This window comes from Bombus affinis, chromosome 13 (genome assembly GCF_024516045.1).
Source record: "Bombus affinis isolate iyBomAffi1 chromosome 13, iyBomAffi1.2, whole genome shotgun sequence".
NCBI lineage: Eukaryota > Metazoa > Arthropoda > Insecta > Hymenoptera > Apidae > Bombus > Bombus affinis.
In genome coordinates this window covers 6,706,518-6,722,942 of record NC_066356.1, presented here as the reverse complement: position 1 = coordinate 6,722,942, position 16,425 = coordinate 6,706,518, and the positions used below count along the sequence as shown (strand labels likewise).

General features: G+C 41.2%; 1 protein-coding gene and 1 long non-coding RNA gene across 6 annotated transcripts in view; one reads left to right on the top strand and one right to left on the bottom strand.

The window, feature by feature from the left end:
• Nucleotides 1-1,545: 1,545 nt before the first annotated feature.
• The window catches only part of LOC126923459 (uncharacterized), a 34,408-nt gene continuing 19,528 nt past the window's right edge, over nt 1,546-16,425 (top strand). Inside the window, exons 1-5 of the mRNA XM_050736917.1 lie at nt 1,546-1,755; nt 13,082-13,166; nt 13,663-14,562; nt 14,977-15,120; nt 15,238-15,417. Coding sequence (XP_050592874.1) covers nt 13,100-13,166; nt 13,663-14,562; nt 14,977-15,120; nt 15,238-15,417 — 1,291 coding nt within the window. The 5' untranslated portion in view covers nt 1,546-1,755; nt 13,082-13,099. The remainder of the gene's footprint in view (nt 1,756-13,081; nt 13,167-13,662; nt 14,563-14,976; nt 15,121-15,237; nt 15,418-16,425) is intronic.
• Nucleotides 14,472-16,121, bottom strand: LOC126923467 (uncharacterized). Of its 5 annotated transcripts, none has more exons than XR_007713181.1 (4): nt 16,097-16,121; nt 15,791-15,817; nt 15,431-15,457; nt 14,472-14,548 (listed from the first exon to the last, which is right to left on the bottom strand). It is a non-coding gene; the product is annotated as an uncharacterized LOC126923467 (long non-coding RNA). The 5 variants fall into 5 exon arrangements; XR_007713178.1 differs by lacking the exon at nt 15,431-15,457 and adding an exon at nt 14,990-15,016; XR_007713182.1 differs by lacking the exon at nt 15,791-15,817 and adding an exon at nt 15,611-15,637.

The window sequence follows — 16,425 nt, the reverse complement described above, 5'->3', positions numbered from 1 at the left end:
CAGCACGTTTCTTGATACAGTAGGAATGCCAGCTTATTAATGATGCTGACGTATTTAGGCTAAGGTGATATCAAATTTCAAGCCACACTATGATGCCATTAAACTTTATGCGCTAACAGTAAGCCAAACGCGATACGTCTTATAATATTTATCATATTTCCAGGTTTGGACCTGCAACTTGCAACTTGTATGCCTCGTAATAGCTAGTTTCGGCGAAAATAGAATTAGTTCGCGGAAACGAATTGTAAAGATAATTTGTTTACATTTGTAAGAATACCTGTCTGATAAAGATTGAGAATACTTTCATGGAATGTTTTAATTAAAGTATCCTCAAGGAATTTCGACTCACTAGACGTAATATATAACATCGAGCAAAACCTGTTCTGTAGGATTGTACAAAGATCGATACAATAGAGACCATTGACTCTTTGCTGTTCCCGGATAAACCGACGCCTCATTATATTCGTAGAATTTGCGATAGAAACTATTATCTGCTTATGTTTGTTTTTTTCAAACGAATACTACAGAATTACAATTTCTTTATGATCTACAACTGCCAAAGGAAACCCATTCTCATTTGTTATTCTATTCTACAAATTCTACAAATCTATATAACTTTTGTACGAACTGCGGCTGCTGAAAAAATATTCACCTCGGTTCAACCACATCTTCATTCGTCATGCAATCTACAAATTTCAATTGATCTTGAAAATATTAGTCGCTACTATAAACGTTTCTCTTGCATCGACCAAATGGACAGAAGCAATGAATTTTTCTAGACCTGACAGATACTATGATAACAGTTGACTTTAAGACGATCGTTTCAATACACGTATAGAAATATACACAGAAATTAGATACAATTATCGAGGTAACAAGAAGGATAATCATCTGATTATTTGAAGGAAATGTATGTAAATATATGAATTACAACTGTCAAAAAACAAAATTCTTTTTCTGTCAATCATATTTTCATTCGGATAACTGGCAGATACCGTGATAAAGATTAACTTCAAAACAATTATTACAAAATTATTAAGTTGTTCAAAAAGAATTATAAAAATATATACAAGGATTAGATGTAGAAACGAAGAAAGAGATGGCAAGGAGAACAATGTTCAAATTACTTTAAGCGATATACAACCTCTCTGTGAATTACAGTTATGAAAGGAAAATTAGCCTCCTGTCAGTCAGATGATCGTTAGATCATTTAAATTCCGATGATCGTTCATAGATCATAAAAACTCACAACAGAAAGCGATCTAACACAGAAACGAGAGAATTTGGTCAAAGGCACGATCCGGTGCTCGATTCGGTATTTGCTTCGTGTAATGTGTAACAGCATTGAACGTGTAACGATCGGAACACGGTTTGTGCCCCCTTCCACCTGGACGAAGCCACGATTCCTTCTTGTGTACACTCGCAGACACGCATACGTACGCACGTGCGGAGGGTACCGACTTACGTAGACGTTGAGCACACACGTGGAAGCCAATTGGAGAGCCAAGACTTGGCCAAGTCTTTATAAGTAGGAGTCATCCGCGTCCTCAGGACTTACTCCCTCTCGAGAACCTGCCACGATCGGCAACCGATTTCCAGAATAGTTCCTGAAAACACGCCGGGCTCGCGTCGCTTACGAGCATCTTGCGGTTCATGCAAGATCGTGGCTGTCTTTAACGTAACTTGAGGAAATCGCGAGATGAGGAGGACCCGTACGAATTGAAAGAGAGGTCATCGTTGATCCTACGTAAAAAGGTGAGTAAGTTGATCCTTTCTGGGTCCATCGGAACCTTGCAAACGCCCTCGAAAATTTACGACTCGATTTTAGAAGAGCATTATGTCGGGATATGTCGTGACGTGAATGATCTATTTCGGACCTGCTGAAAGTGTTACGTTGACAGTGAGTTTTACGGTGTTTTCTGTTTCCCGGCGACAAGATAATTTCTCGGCAAACAGGAACGTTTTCGCCGAAACCTTGTTGTCTTCCTGTTTCTCGAGTGAACTTACGGATTTACGAGTGTAAACCTTACGACGTGATTGTGTATGTACTAGTCGATACTCGACTCGTCGTTGGAGAACAAATTAATTGTCTCGATTTTTTGCCACAAATTTGAATCATAGATTTGTGAACAGATTTCGTACGCATCTTTCGAATTACGATACATTCAATAACGTTAGTTTCTCGTCGTTTACTCGTTCGCGCATTTAGCTATTTTCTCTGTTTCTTTCTTTTTCTTCTTCTTCTTTTTTATTTTTTTTTTTTTTTTTTTTTTGAAGTGTCATAATAATTTTGTATCGATGACGTCAAAATTTATTAGGATCAATATAGTGCACCGTACGTTCTAACATCGAGTCCTTGCGTATATCATTGTTAAACTTCGACGCGCTGTTTAATTAATACGCGGCTTTCAATTCGATGAAAGGAAGGTAGATGAAGACATCGACTTCTGAACGGACGTAGCAACGCATTAACACGTTGCTCGGTAACGTGATCTTGTTATTATATTTGAGCAATCTTTTTGGTTGCCAAATGCTACTCCGTAATGACGTCATTTATATCGACTGTAATGCATTTCACGGATGACTTCATGAATACATTAGAGTAACAGTGTGAATAGTAAGCTTATCCTTTTTGCTTCTTAGAAACTGTGAATCTATAAATGCTCTTTTATAAGAGAAATATATTTACATTTTTCAGAATTCGAAATAATTATCTCTCCGATATTCATCGTCAATATTGATGATTTATTATTATTTCTCGACTGTGTTGATTCAGAAATTATTGTTCTTTCCGGATCTTGAACTCTCTGTAATACGCGGTTGGATTTCAAAATCAAAATACTGCTTGTACTATGTTTAATATCGTTTTCTACATACAGTCACTATATTAATGTAAGAGATTAGAGCAACTGCAGTACAGGTTTTAATAAATTAAAGCCGATGTTGAATATGCATTTTACCGGCTGCTATTGTGTTCGCAGTTGTTTTCCACTACAGCGCAAATAAAATGATAAACGATACGGTATTTTATCAAGGAAAACATCGACAGTATAAGATAGCTCGATCTGAAATACTTTTGCAAACTATATTTCTATCAACAGGTTTACTATTCTCCGATGTCATTATTATCTAGATCGTTTCGATTTTCTGCGAGAATATCGCAAGGCTGTCCTTTCCATATTTTAACATCGAAACTTATGCAGAAACTTTCAACTCCCAAACTTGTTCTCGCGCACTTGTTAGATAATGATAATTAGTTTGCGAATTTTTATGTGTTTATGATACATTCAAAAATGCAAAAATACGCATAATGCGCAATGTTGCATCTATTACTATATGTAGATAAAACAAAGATCCACTTAGCTTCTTTTTAGAGTCTTTGTAAAAAATATGAATCCGCATAAATATCCGCAGGCTAATTATAATATTTTAGTTTCATGCCTCTCTTCACAGATCTTTGCACTTGGTTTAATAAATAAAAGAATTCTTTAATGTTTTGAGAAATAGCACTGTGCGCTGCAAACGGACAATTAAACAGGAAATTGCTATTTACGAAAACGGGAATTTAAACTAAAGAAATTTGTCGACGATAAAGGCAATATAAAATGAAAACAAAAACACGTTGATCGTTTAGAATGATTGAAAGATCGTCAAAGATTAGAAGCACTGATTTCTTTCCTAATAATCGCACGCTCGTTCGAAGAGTCGAAAATCAGCATCGTGCGCTTTATACAATCGCTAGAGTCACGTAACTGTTTTACCGGGTTAGCTGACACGATTTACAAAGTTACAACGTGTCGAGTGAACGAACGTGTGCTGGCCGAAAATTCTCAGCTCCATTAACGATTCTCATCGCATCGGTCAGCCGAAAATCGCGAGCTGTTTTTGGATCGGCCATGCATTCCGTTTAACCAGTTGGGAACCGATTCGTCGATCTTGGCATTGAATCATTCGTACGGATACCATACTACGATGCAACTTGCAGCTTGTCCCCGACATTGCTTCGTCATGGTCCTCGAGTACCCGTAAATGGAGCGTTTTAGCAAGGCTGCCGAAAAATATTTTTGGACCTAGAGTAATCGGCTAGGAGCTATTGAATATAGATAAGAAGGAAGCGATTAATACGACATGTGCTTCGTAAGATAATCATCGAGTGCATATTACGAAGGTTACGCGCGTTCTTGAATTTTCAGCTTGAGTTATTTCTTTCGCTATTAAGATTTCTATATATACATATGTAATATGGTTACAAAACGCATTCACATTCTTCTTTATCTTTTGAATGAAACTTGAATTTTCTGCCACATTTTACATTTCCTTTTCACGTACGATACACATTCTGGGACAAAACCAAGCGAACATGTGGTGGAAATACATAGACATTAGTGAAGCTTAATCGAAATAGTATCAATATTATGTACTTAAAGATTTATTTATTAATATATATCCTTATGGTACATAGATCATTTTGGAAAATGATTGTAATTAATCTTTTTATCCTTATTTCAAACAAGCTGTATTTAACGAAACTTCATTGATACGTATTTCCAATACCTGTCATTTATTTCCGTTCCTGATTGTATATTTTATATTCGTTATCATAAGTCTACTCTGCTATTTACGGATGATAAATGGACTAAAGTTTGAGGTGTTTGCACAATAGGAAGTTCAAAAAATTAAAAAATCACACGATCAAGAAGATTTAATCAAAGTATTCCGTCGTATTAATTGACAGTCCTCGATAATAGTGTTACGATCTTTCTTAAACTTCTTTTTCTAATCTCCTACACCATGGTATTACACTATAACTGCGCTTAATTATACAAGTTGCAACATAAACATTCGCGCGTATATTCACCTTTGTGTAAAGAAAAATTGCTTCGAATATCAAAGATACTTGCAGTTCGAAGAATTCCGCAGCGAGAGGGTTAAAAAGCGTCGGTGAATTTCGCTTTCGTGTACCTGTCGTCACTCGTGTTCCTTCAATTGATCATGATATTATATGGGGTACGTAACTCTGAACGGAATACAGAGTCGCAAGGTGCAATAAGTAAAATGCATTATGCACAAGATACGGATGCACGCGATGCTTTTTCACTCGCCTTAACGAGCCATTCTTCCCGGGTTCGCGATAAAAACTGGGTATCCGCGAAGGACATTCCACCAGACACGGTTCACGAGTCGGAGAGTGGAATTTTTCCCGCGTCGACGAGTTTATTTCATTGTCAGGTGCAACAAGAAGCCGATTAAAAATGAATCGCGACGTCAGGAAAGCTGCAGCGCGTTATTTCGCTCGTTGCTTAATCGACGAATCGTTTAAGGCTCTCGCAGTTCCCTTTCTCGTCCAACTTCGTACATCCGTATAAATTTCAAGATAGAATGTCGTACGCGATGCGATAAAATGACAAAAGTGATTAAAAAGTATGATTTCTCGTAACAAGGAATCTGTGGCGGCATACTTTCCATCATTAACGAGACTTAAACGATCGAAGATTTAATTGAGTCACGACCTTGAAAGATTCCAGAATTCCAATTAAAAGCCGATTTTCCATCGACAAAAGAAAAATCCCGCGCACTGACTCACGCTATTATTCAATGATGTTCTCCTTGTAAAGAACGAATCTATTCAACGCTGCCACTGCTGTTTGCTCTCACCGGCTGCAATTACGATTATACTAAACGATCTCCTAGAGAACGCTGTTTTCAATGTCCTTTGATTAACCTGAATAGTAACCGACACCTGCCACGTTGTATAACTATTATTCAGAATAGAGGAATCGCCATTAATAAATTCTCAAGAAAGTGATAAACATTGATAGCGTCGGGAGAACACCGACAATGATATCAACAACAGATTCATGCTTCGAGGAAGGAAATTCAATTAGTTTTACATTGAAGTACTTCATGCAACAAATCGTTTAAGGATAGCTGTTATTTATTAATAGTTCCAAACAAGGGCCATGTTTTGTGATCGACGTTCTCTCTCTCTCTCCCTCTTTCTCTCATTGATTCCCTCGGCTGTAATTACGCTCTATTTACGTCGACGTTAATACCTCGACAGGATTTCTCATTTTCTCGGTGGACAGGCATCCACGGAGCCTTGAACCTCGTTGGTGAGGCCCGCATGCGATGCATGATAAATGTACGGTTAGCGTTGGAAGGTGGATTGCGGTCGCAAATAAGGGAGATAATGAAAAAATGAAGAGGACGGTGCAAGCGGTTCGAGTGGGAAGGCTTGCACGTGCAATTTACAAGTATCCCTTTAATTGCGAGCCGCCGTGGATACGATTACCTTCGGCAATAGACGCGTTTGTCGTGGCGATTTTGAAAGGTGTTTTGTTTCTCGCGCGTCGCAAGTCACCGACGCTGAATACCGTTGATAGGCTTTCATTCGTTTCGACGAGTATAAGAAGGAAGAGTCTCTGCTTCCGTTTGATATCGTTATCGTTAATTAGAAAAGAATTTTCATCGATTCTTTTGTGTCTCTCGTGAAAACAGCCATTTCATTGGAAAGTGAAAAAGTCGGTTGAGTACAAAGTGATCGTTTCGGGTCAGACTCGTCGAGGTGATAAATCTCGTTGAATATAAGAAGCGTCTTTGCTTTCAATCGATTTCCTTTGAAATTCAATCGTCTTTCGTGGAAATAAATTGGTCGAATAATAGAGAACTCGGTTAAGTAGAATGTTCTATCCTTCCTATGTCAGACTCATCAGGCTGATAATGGAAGAAAATGGAATCTCTGTTTTCAGATGTTATAGTTACGATGAATAGAAAGGAAGCTCGATCGATCTTTCATGTCTTTTGTGAGAATAGATTCGTTGAAAACAGGAGAGTTCGGCTAAGTAGAATATGATCGTTGCAGGTCAGACTTAGATCGATAAAGCAAAATCTCTACTTCCAATCGTTGTCGTTACGATAATTATAAAGGAATCTCGAGCCACTTTCTATTTCGTTCGTAGAAGTAGGTTGATTGAACTGTGAAAAGTTCGATTAAGTGGAATGTGATCATTCCAGGCCAAACATATTAGACAGAAATTCGATGGTACGACCGTCAGGTTCTCGGAGCGAGTGCTACGATTTAATCACCACGCTGGTTCTAACGCCATTGTGCATCGACGAGGATGTGAAAGAGAGGGAAATCGTGGAATTGGTGGGAGAAGAGACGACCTTGCGACTTTCCATGGCAAGGCTGCACTTATTGCAGCGAGGATACCATAATAACAATCTAGGTTCACTGCACCGACCCGCATCGACGTTGCCTCTTTGTCAGGATCCGTTCTATCCTCTTAATAGTTTCTCTATTATTTATCCGCGTTCCTTCGGCCGTTTACAAACTGGTTCTACGAAATATACAGAGAGCGACAGCTTCTTCGCTTTCGTACACTTAAAATTCCATGCGCCTGTCGTTTTTCTTTCTTTTCTTATCTGCCGTTCACGTGTTTTCTTTTCGATCTTTTATCGAATTTTCCTCTCTATCGAACGGCAAACTGGATGGTTGCGACAAACGGTGCAATTCCACGCCAAGAATTTCGCTTTCGAACTACGGCATTTATAGCTTCGAAGAAGAGATTGGTCGTCGGTTTCCGTTCAGATCAAGAACTGGTTCGATCAAACTGGTCATCCCAACATCTTCAAGGACTTCGTTCTTACATCTTACGATCTTCTAGAACTTACGGATACCGATCCGTTTCAACGAATATTCAGTTTGATCCATGGTAAAATTCTACGAAATTCCTTTCCTCTCCGCAATGATTACTATCAGCGATATATGTTTATTCGATTGGACATAAAGAACGACAGAGGACGGCTTTCTACATCTCGTCTCGGCCAATTAGTAATTTTCCCTCGATTTTTCTAATTCTCACGCGCGAATTATCCGTAAGGATAACGATACGACTAATGTCGATGTGCACGTCGATTTCTTGAATTGCGAGCCGCGATTTATTAGACAATTGACTTTAATTCGAGGTCATGCGTTTCGAGCATATAATTACGTATCTGCATTTTCTGCCGCTATTAGCGTCCGTGATTTTTACCGGGAAATTGGCACGCCATGTTCACGTTGGAAATATATTTTCTTTGTCGAAAGAAAGCAACGAGAAAGGGAAGAGAGTGGAAATCAATGAAATCGAAATTACACGAGAAATTGCGCCAAGTGCCATCTTCATTTCAACGATTTTCTTATTTATTCCAGTACACTCGTGCTTACATATTTTTAAACGTCAATCGAGAAAGCATCGATTAGATCGCTACCTCGATGGTTGGAATTCTAAATGTTTTAGCTTCCGGGTGCCTTTGGCCCGTGAAACCGTTAAATCACAGGTCCAGCGAGAAGATGTACTATTAATGATACGTTTCGAGTTGTTTGCCTCTTCGCGAAAGGTACCTCTTAGGTTATTTCAAAGTGTCCATCAAAAGAGCTACACGAAATTCCTATGAATATTCAAAAATCGTTCTCGAAAGGGAGAACCCCGAATTAGCTTTCATAAGATGCACGTATGCAGTCTATAATTCGGCAACCTTGCAATTTTTGTAACTAAAATGTACTTTGAAAGCCAAGTTAATTGCTCCAGAGAATACTTGGAGATGCAGCTCGTCCTTGAAACGTTTTAAGTCTTCTTCGAGCTCTCTTATTGCACTTACAACCAACAACAGCAGGTGGCAGAGTGGCTGAATACGTTTTATAAATAAGTCGTGCAGCTTCTTAATGACCTGTCGTTATCTTACGCTCCTTTACGCAATTGCGTAGTTTCGAGTTAACTGTCTATTTATCTAGTCACACGTGCGTTTGCATATGGGCAACCCAAGTAGCTATTACTGTCGATACATTGTTAATGAGAAACGATCAATCCAGTTATAAATTACTGAATGACAACATGTCAAACGTTTTGCTTATTTAGCAATTATCAGTTTGTTTTGCAAGGTTTACCAAGTTGATAAGGCAAGTCATATTAATTTGTAACAATGTTCTATGATACATAGTATGTGCGATAGATATATAGTGTACTACATTGATCGCTATGAAACTAAAGTCACATTATTTTTTAAACCGCGTATCTTTCTCGTCAGAAGTGTCTGTATTTTAGTTAATGATGTCTAGACTGTGAATATTTATGCAAATTTATCGTTTTACCGAGTCAGGCAAGGAAATGGAACCTAAGCAAAGATCTCTGAATATTTTTATATGTTCTTTTACCTTTTAATTTCCCAAAAACACGTAAAGATTTGCAATCTACGGATCCAAATAGAAAAAGATGTTATATAAACATAGATCGTTTAAGATGTGATAAAGGAGATATGACAAGAAAATGAAATACGAGGGAAACAGTAAAGAGCTTGCGATTAGGTTATCACGATACAACATAGAAATAGATCAGCAATATTTATGTCGGTCTACAGCTAATTGCGGAAGTCGTAAACAAAGTGCGTAACTGTGTAAACAATCAGTGCATTTCGGTAGACAGTCGAGCAACTTACCGATGGTACTGGCAAATAGCTTTAAGATCATTGACGACATCAAATAGTAAACGTATTTCGTATAAATAGTAACATCTACGTTCCCTCTGTATTTCGTGTTTTTGGCATAAATCTTTTCTTAAACCATCTATGTTTATACAACATTCTCCTCTCATTTAGATCCGTAAAATATACCAAAAAAGATTAGACCGTTAAAATCTAAGACATCCTGTATAAGTAGCGTAAACTTAACAATTGCAACGTACCATATTATAAATTGAAATAATTGCATCGACGCAACGTACGCATCGATAGCAGCAAATGTGTTAGTTCGGTGGATTGTATGTTCCGCAACCATACGATTCTTCGTCGCCAAACCGCACGGACCGATCGGAAAACTTTCTTCGAAAGATATAATTGCTTCGATCACGGGAACGTTCAAAAAGTTTCAGACGAATTCTTCTTCATCGATTCTGGAGCATTTGGTCTTCCGATGAAGTTGCTTGAAATGCGGCTCTCGAAACGTAATCCTTCTGTTTTTCGCGCGACTCTCGAGGGATTGGGAACATCGTCTATACAGGATGCGACCAATTCGTATTCAAAGCACGGATCTCGTGCGAACGGGGCCTGAACCTTCGCCGCACGAAATGTTTCATTCAACGAAGAAAGGTTCTTCGCCCAAATCGCACGGGCCATTTGCGGTAAATCGAATGACAAGTGGATCACCGGCGACACAAATCCGCGACCTACTCGTTTCACTTGGATATCTTAAAATATCTTATTCATAAAATCGTCGTCTCTGCTGCATCGACATTTTCCCTTAAAATTCATCGTTTCATTATACTATCTGTTTCGTTGATCGAAATTGCCAGTCGTTGGAAAAGAGATCGTTTAATAAAATGGAGAATTTTCCATTATCATAGAAATAGACAGACATTATCATAGAAAAACTCGCTTTGCATTATATAATCCTTGTATCAAGTAGGGATACTTATGCAAATTCCGCCTTTTTTATCAAGATGGCTAAAGAGAGATCTGTTTCGGTTACTAAACTATACTTCATAACGAGTATTATACTTTGAATATCTTACATAATTTTGAATATTATGTGCATTCTATACATTTCTCTATGTGCATGTAAATTTCACACAAATGCACAAACATCCTCGGACTTTCATATCTTTGACAGTTGAAATACACGACAAATTCTCCAAATCTTATTTTACGTTAAAGTAATTGAGCCAAATTTACGCTTCCGGGGCGTGTCGTTTAACTTAACAGAGTTAATTAATAGCACGCAATTTATCATAGTGTGATAAACGGCCTCCATGTGACACAACATCTCACAAACCAGTTCCTATTTCGGTTGAACCGAGTGCGCTCCAATGTCACGATCACCAACACTGACATTGACTCTGTCGACGTTATGTCACCGCACTCTCTCCTCTTCTCCCATTCCAGAGTGAACATGGAGAAGCCGCATTCTCAAGTTATGTCACTTACAGTTCATGCAATCCTCTTCCCACTCTAACCAACGAGGAGAAAGGACAACAGAGCGGCGTGCCGTGCGTGGTCTGGTTAGGTTTACCTTTTCGACGAGTAGCTTTCTCCCCTTCTACGACTCTTACTTACTCCAACACCTTCGTCCAAAACTTTCAGCCCGTCAGAATTTATCGTTCCTCCTTTCGATGACTACGTACTCGGTAGTACGCGGCGCATCTCGACCAGCCGTAGGTTGCGTACGATGCAATTCGTTATTCTGTTATGCAGGATCACTGCGAATGGTATTTATGGCACTGGATCCAGTGCGCCTTGCTTCATCCGGCGAGTGTTGCACGTTGCGTATAGGTGCAGGTCCTACAGGGGCAGCAGAAACGAATAAATAGCCAAGATGATTAACGACGCGAAACTTTCAAGACCTAATCGCTGACGTTGGACCTCGAAGTGATTTATCTTGATTCAAATATCGATCCTTCCGTCTACAGATAACCGACCGAAGGATTGGAATATATACAGTGTCTCGCGAAAATATTCACACACTTGCTATAGAGAAATACGCGAATTTCTTATGAAATTCGCAAGTGATAATTTTTTTATGATAAAGTCCTCAAATATCCTCGTAAGCCACTGTATATTCTCCACGGAGAGATTGCTAAGCGCATAGACCTCTGTCAGAATGCATTATTCCATAAATTTATGTAAGTTTAAAACGATGGGACTCGGTGTTAGTTCGCAGTTTCTTCGGTTTATCGCGATGTAAAGGAGAGGAAGTCAGTTACCTACGGCTTAGTGGAAAGAAAGCAACCTACAGCCTGATTCGCAATCTACACCTACACGCAAGAATCGTATATATTTCGCAGGCGGAGCTGCGTCATCAGCTAACGTTGTCGATCGTCTGACAGGTTATCGATACGTTTAAAAATCATAGACAGAGTACTTCGCCTCTTGTTGATTCCATCAAAGAAATTTTATTACTATAGACACGTTGTATGAATGGTTTTCGAGACGAACGTAAAATGCTACCAGATTTTTCGTTTGTTAGACCTTGGTAGAGTAGAAAGAATAATGGCGGACAAAAGGAAGTTGAAAATTTATAATTATGTATAATAACTACATTACATTTAATTGTTCTTGACAGTCACTACAAGTGTTTTTTCTAAAATTATAGCGTCCTTTTTGTACCCTTTATTCTGCAAACTTCCTTTTTTCCTCGAGTGTATACAAACACCTGCAGAAATTTATTATAAAAATATTATGCGCGTTATACGAAAAGTAATGATTTTCTCGTTGTCGCTTTATTTTACTTTTTATATTCGTATTATTGCGTTTTCGATTATATTTATATCAAGTTTTCTATTGTACATATTTTCTATGTTTTTATAATATCTTACGATTTACACTTGGACTTTGAGTACTGTTACATGATAAACAATTCGAAAGACTGTTAGCTAACAGCAGTAATCACTGCAACGGCTGCATAGAAAGAATTGGTCGCGATGGAGAATTAAGGAATTTGCGATGCAGATTATAGTACGGCACAGCCAAGAAGACACAAGGTTCATTCACTTCTCGTCTTCCTTATTCTATTCACGATGAACGCTGATTTACGGTCTCGGTAAAAAAAGCTATCGCGTCAAATCATTAAAGGCGTGTCGGAAATCAACGTTAACGTAACTGTACAAGCGAATTCGCGATGGGTAGGGTATTGAAATTGTTGTTGTAGCACGTGGATTTGTATCGAAGAGTGGAACGATGAAATAAATCGAGGTCGAAATGAGAATCGTTTGATCCTGAGCCATCGATGATGCTTGAATTATTCCAGCCAAGGTCAAGGGACAGTTAGAATCCTTTCGGTCGGGGAAGATTGGACGTGAGCCAAGCAGTACGTAACTGTTCGACTGCTTATCTTTGCTGGTTTATGCGAAATTTTCAACCGAGGAAATCCACGCCTCTCGCCCTACAAAACGAAGCAGACTACGTCATGTTCGGCTATCCCGTTAAAACTATGGAGATTTAAACGCCATTGGATTTAAATTTACGAACACTGTTGATTCCTCGTTAGGAAATCGATAAAATTAATATCGGTTTCTGACAATTTTATTAATATGAATTATTTCATTTTCAGACACGGTGAACCGAAAACATGTGGGCAAGCCTACATACGTTAGGCGTTTTGATAGCGCTGATCTCGCCGACATTAGCTGATATTGGTAAGATTCTTTTCATTGATTCGAAATTTGAACTTTAAACTAGTTTGTAGTATTCACGGTTCGCAGTCGAAGTTGGCATGAATGGTTCGAAGGACCTTTTAAAAGATGCACGAACTATCTATTTTCTTGACAAGCCCATTTACAGCGCGGCTCACGGATGCGTGATACGCTTACCGATTCCATGGTGCACTGCCATCATTTTTATTTCTCCGTCATCTCAGTCAGCAACGTTGTTGTCCGCTGTGTCTTCAAACTGGTTTCGCGCGAGATGCGTGGCCTTGAATGCATCGAGGAAACTTACTTAAAGAACTTTACTAATGTAAAATTCTTTATGTCTACGTATCGCGAATTCAGACTCGAATATTTCAACATTCCAATGTTAATTTTTTTCGCAAGAGAAACGTAAAAAGTATCAAACGATTGAGTAAAATTTTCTTTGAATTCACAAAGCCTATTTTCTACCTATTATTATTTATAATCATTTCTATTATTTTAGCAAAAGGTCTGCCCTCGATACATCTGCCCTTGCCACATCTACCGAGTGGTTTCATGTGCATTGAAGTAGGATATCATGCCGACCCTAGCGACTGTAGAAGATTCTACCGATGTGTCGATTGGGGATTCGGAAAACCGCTGCAGATCTTTCAATTCGAGTGCGGTGTTGGAACAGTATTCTCGATGCGTAGGGGTAACATCTGTACTCTCCCCAACGACAGCGACCGCCCAGAGTGTGGTGGAAATATCATAAACAACAATAATTCGACTACGACTTCTCCGCCCACAACAGAAATATGGGCAACCAATGGAACTGTTACAAACAACCTACTGCAAACAACTTCACAGACCACTACCACAAGTTTATCAACAAGTAGTAACCAATCTTCTGCAACAAGTGGAAAACCAGGGAATGACCAAGGTCGAGGACAATGCGTTCAAGAAGGATATTTTGCTGATGTGAATAACTGTAGAAAATTTTATAGATGCGTTGAAGAAGGTTCTGGAAACTTTGTAAAGCATGAATTTGAATGTGGAGTTGGTACTGTCTGGGATCCAGATATACAAGGATGTAATCATCCTTGGGCTGTATCACGAGAAGACTGCAAGGAAGACTCAGGGACAGCTGCTACTGGTAGTGGCGATGATAATGGACAATGGACCACAGATAACAGTGGACAATGGACAAGCGGAACAGGCAGCCCTGCACAACCTGGAGACGCTACTAGTCAAACAGGACATCAAGGACAGCCGGGAGAAACTACTGGACAACCTGCTTCTTCCGGTACTCCGGGCACTTCCGGTATTGAAGGTACATCAGGAACACCTGGTACACCGGGAACTCCTGGTACACCTGGCGCCTCAGGAACTCCTGGTACACCTGGCACCTCAGGAACTCCTGGTACCCCTGGCACATCTGGTACCCCTGACACATCTGGCACAGCGGGTATTTCTGGCACAACCGGTAAACCTGGCACACCTGGTACTCCTGGCACTCCTGGCACACCTGGTACTTCTGGCACACCTGGTACTTCTGGCACACCTGGTACTTCTGGCACACCTGGTACTTCTGGCACACCTGGTACTTCTGGCACACCTGGTACTTCTGGCATACCTGGTACTCCTGGCACACCTGGTACTCCTAGCACACCTGGTACTCCTGGCACACCTGGCATTCCAGGAAGTCCAAGTAACCCTGCCACACCTGGCACACCCGGCATACCTGGAAGCCCAGGCATTCCTAGCATTCCAGGAAGACCTGGAACTCCCGGCACACCTGGCACACCTGGTACTACTGGCACACCTGGAACTTCAGGTACTCCAGGCACCTCAGGAACTCCTGGTACACCTGGCACCTCAGGATCTCCTGGTATCCCTGGCACATCTGGCACAGCGGGTATTTCTGGCACACCCGGTAAACCTGGCACACCTGGTACAACTGGCACATCTGGAACTTCAGGTACTCCAGGCACCTCAGGAACTCCTGGTACACCTGGTACATCAGGAACTCCTGGTACACCTGGTACATCAGGAACTCCTGGCACACCTGGTACTTCTGACATACCTGGCACTCCAGGAAGTCCAAGTAACCCTGCCACACCTGGCACACCCGGCATACCTGGAAGCCCAGGCACTCCAAGCATTCCAGGAAGTCCTGGTGCCCCGGGCACTCCTGGCTCACCCAGCACACCTGGTACTCCTGGCACATCTGTTACTCCTGGCACACCTGGTACTACTGGCACATCTGGAACTTCAGGTACTCCAGGCACCTCAGGAACTCCTGGTACACCTGGCACCTCAGAATCTCCTGGTATCCCTGGCACATCTGGTACCCCTGGCACATCTGGCACAGCGGGTACATCTGGCACACCTGGTACTCCTGGCACATCTGTTACTCCTGGCACACCTGGTACTACTGGCACATCTGGAACTTCAGGTACTCCAGGCACCTCAGGAACTCCTGGTACACCTGGCACCTCAGGATCTCCTGGTATCCCTGGCACATCTGGTACCCCTGGCACATCTGGCACAGCGGGTACATCTGGCACACCTGGTACTCCTGGCACATCTGTTACTCCTGGCACACCTGGTACTACTGGCACATCTGGAACTTCAGGTACTCCAGGCACCTCAGGAACTCCTGGTACACCTGGCACCTCAGGATCTCCTGGTATCCCTGGCACATCTGGTACCCCTGGCACATCTGGCACAGCGGGTACATCTGGCACACCCGGTAAACCTGGCACACCTGGTACTCCTGGCACACCTGGTACTCCTGGCATACCTGGCATTCCAGGAAGTCCAAGCAACCCTGCCACACCTGGCACACCGGGCATCCCTGGAAGCCCAGGCATTCCTAGCATTCCAGGAAGACCTGGTACTTCCGGCACACCTGGTACAACTGGTACATCTGGCACTTCAGGTACTCCAGGCACCTCAGGAACTCCTGGTACACCTGGTACATCAGGAACTCCTGGTACACCTGGTACCTCAGGAACTCCTGGTACACCTGGCACCTCCGGAACTCCTGGTACTCCTGGCATACCTGGTACTTCTGGCACACCTGGTACTCCTGGCACACCTGGTGCTCCTGGCACACCTGGTACTTCTGACATACCTGGCACACCTGGTACTTCTGACATACCTGGCACTCCAGGAAGTCCAAGTAACCCTGCCACACCCGGCATACCTGGAAGCCCTGGCACTCCAAGCATTCCAGGAAGTCCTGGTGCCCCGGGCACTCCTGGCTCACCCAGCACACCTG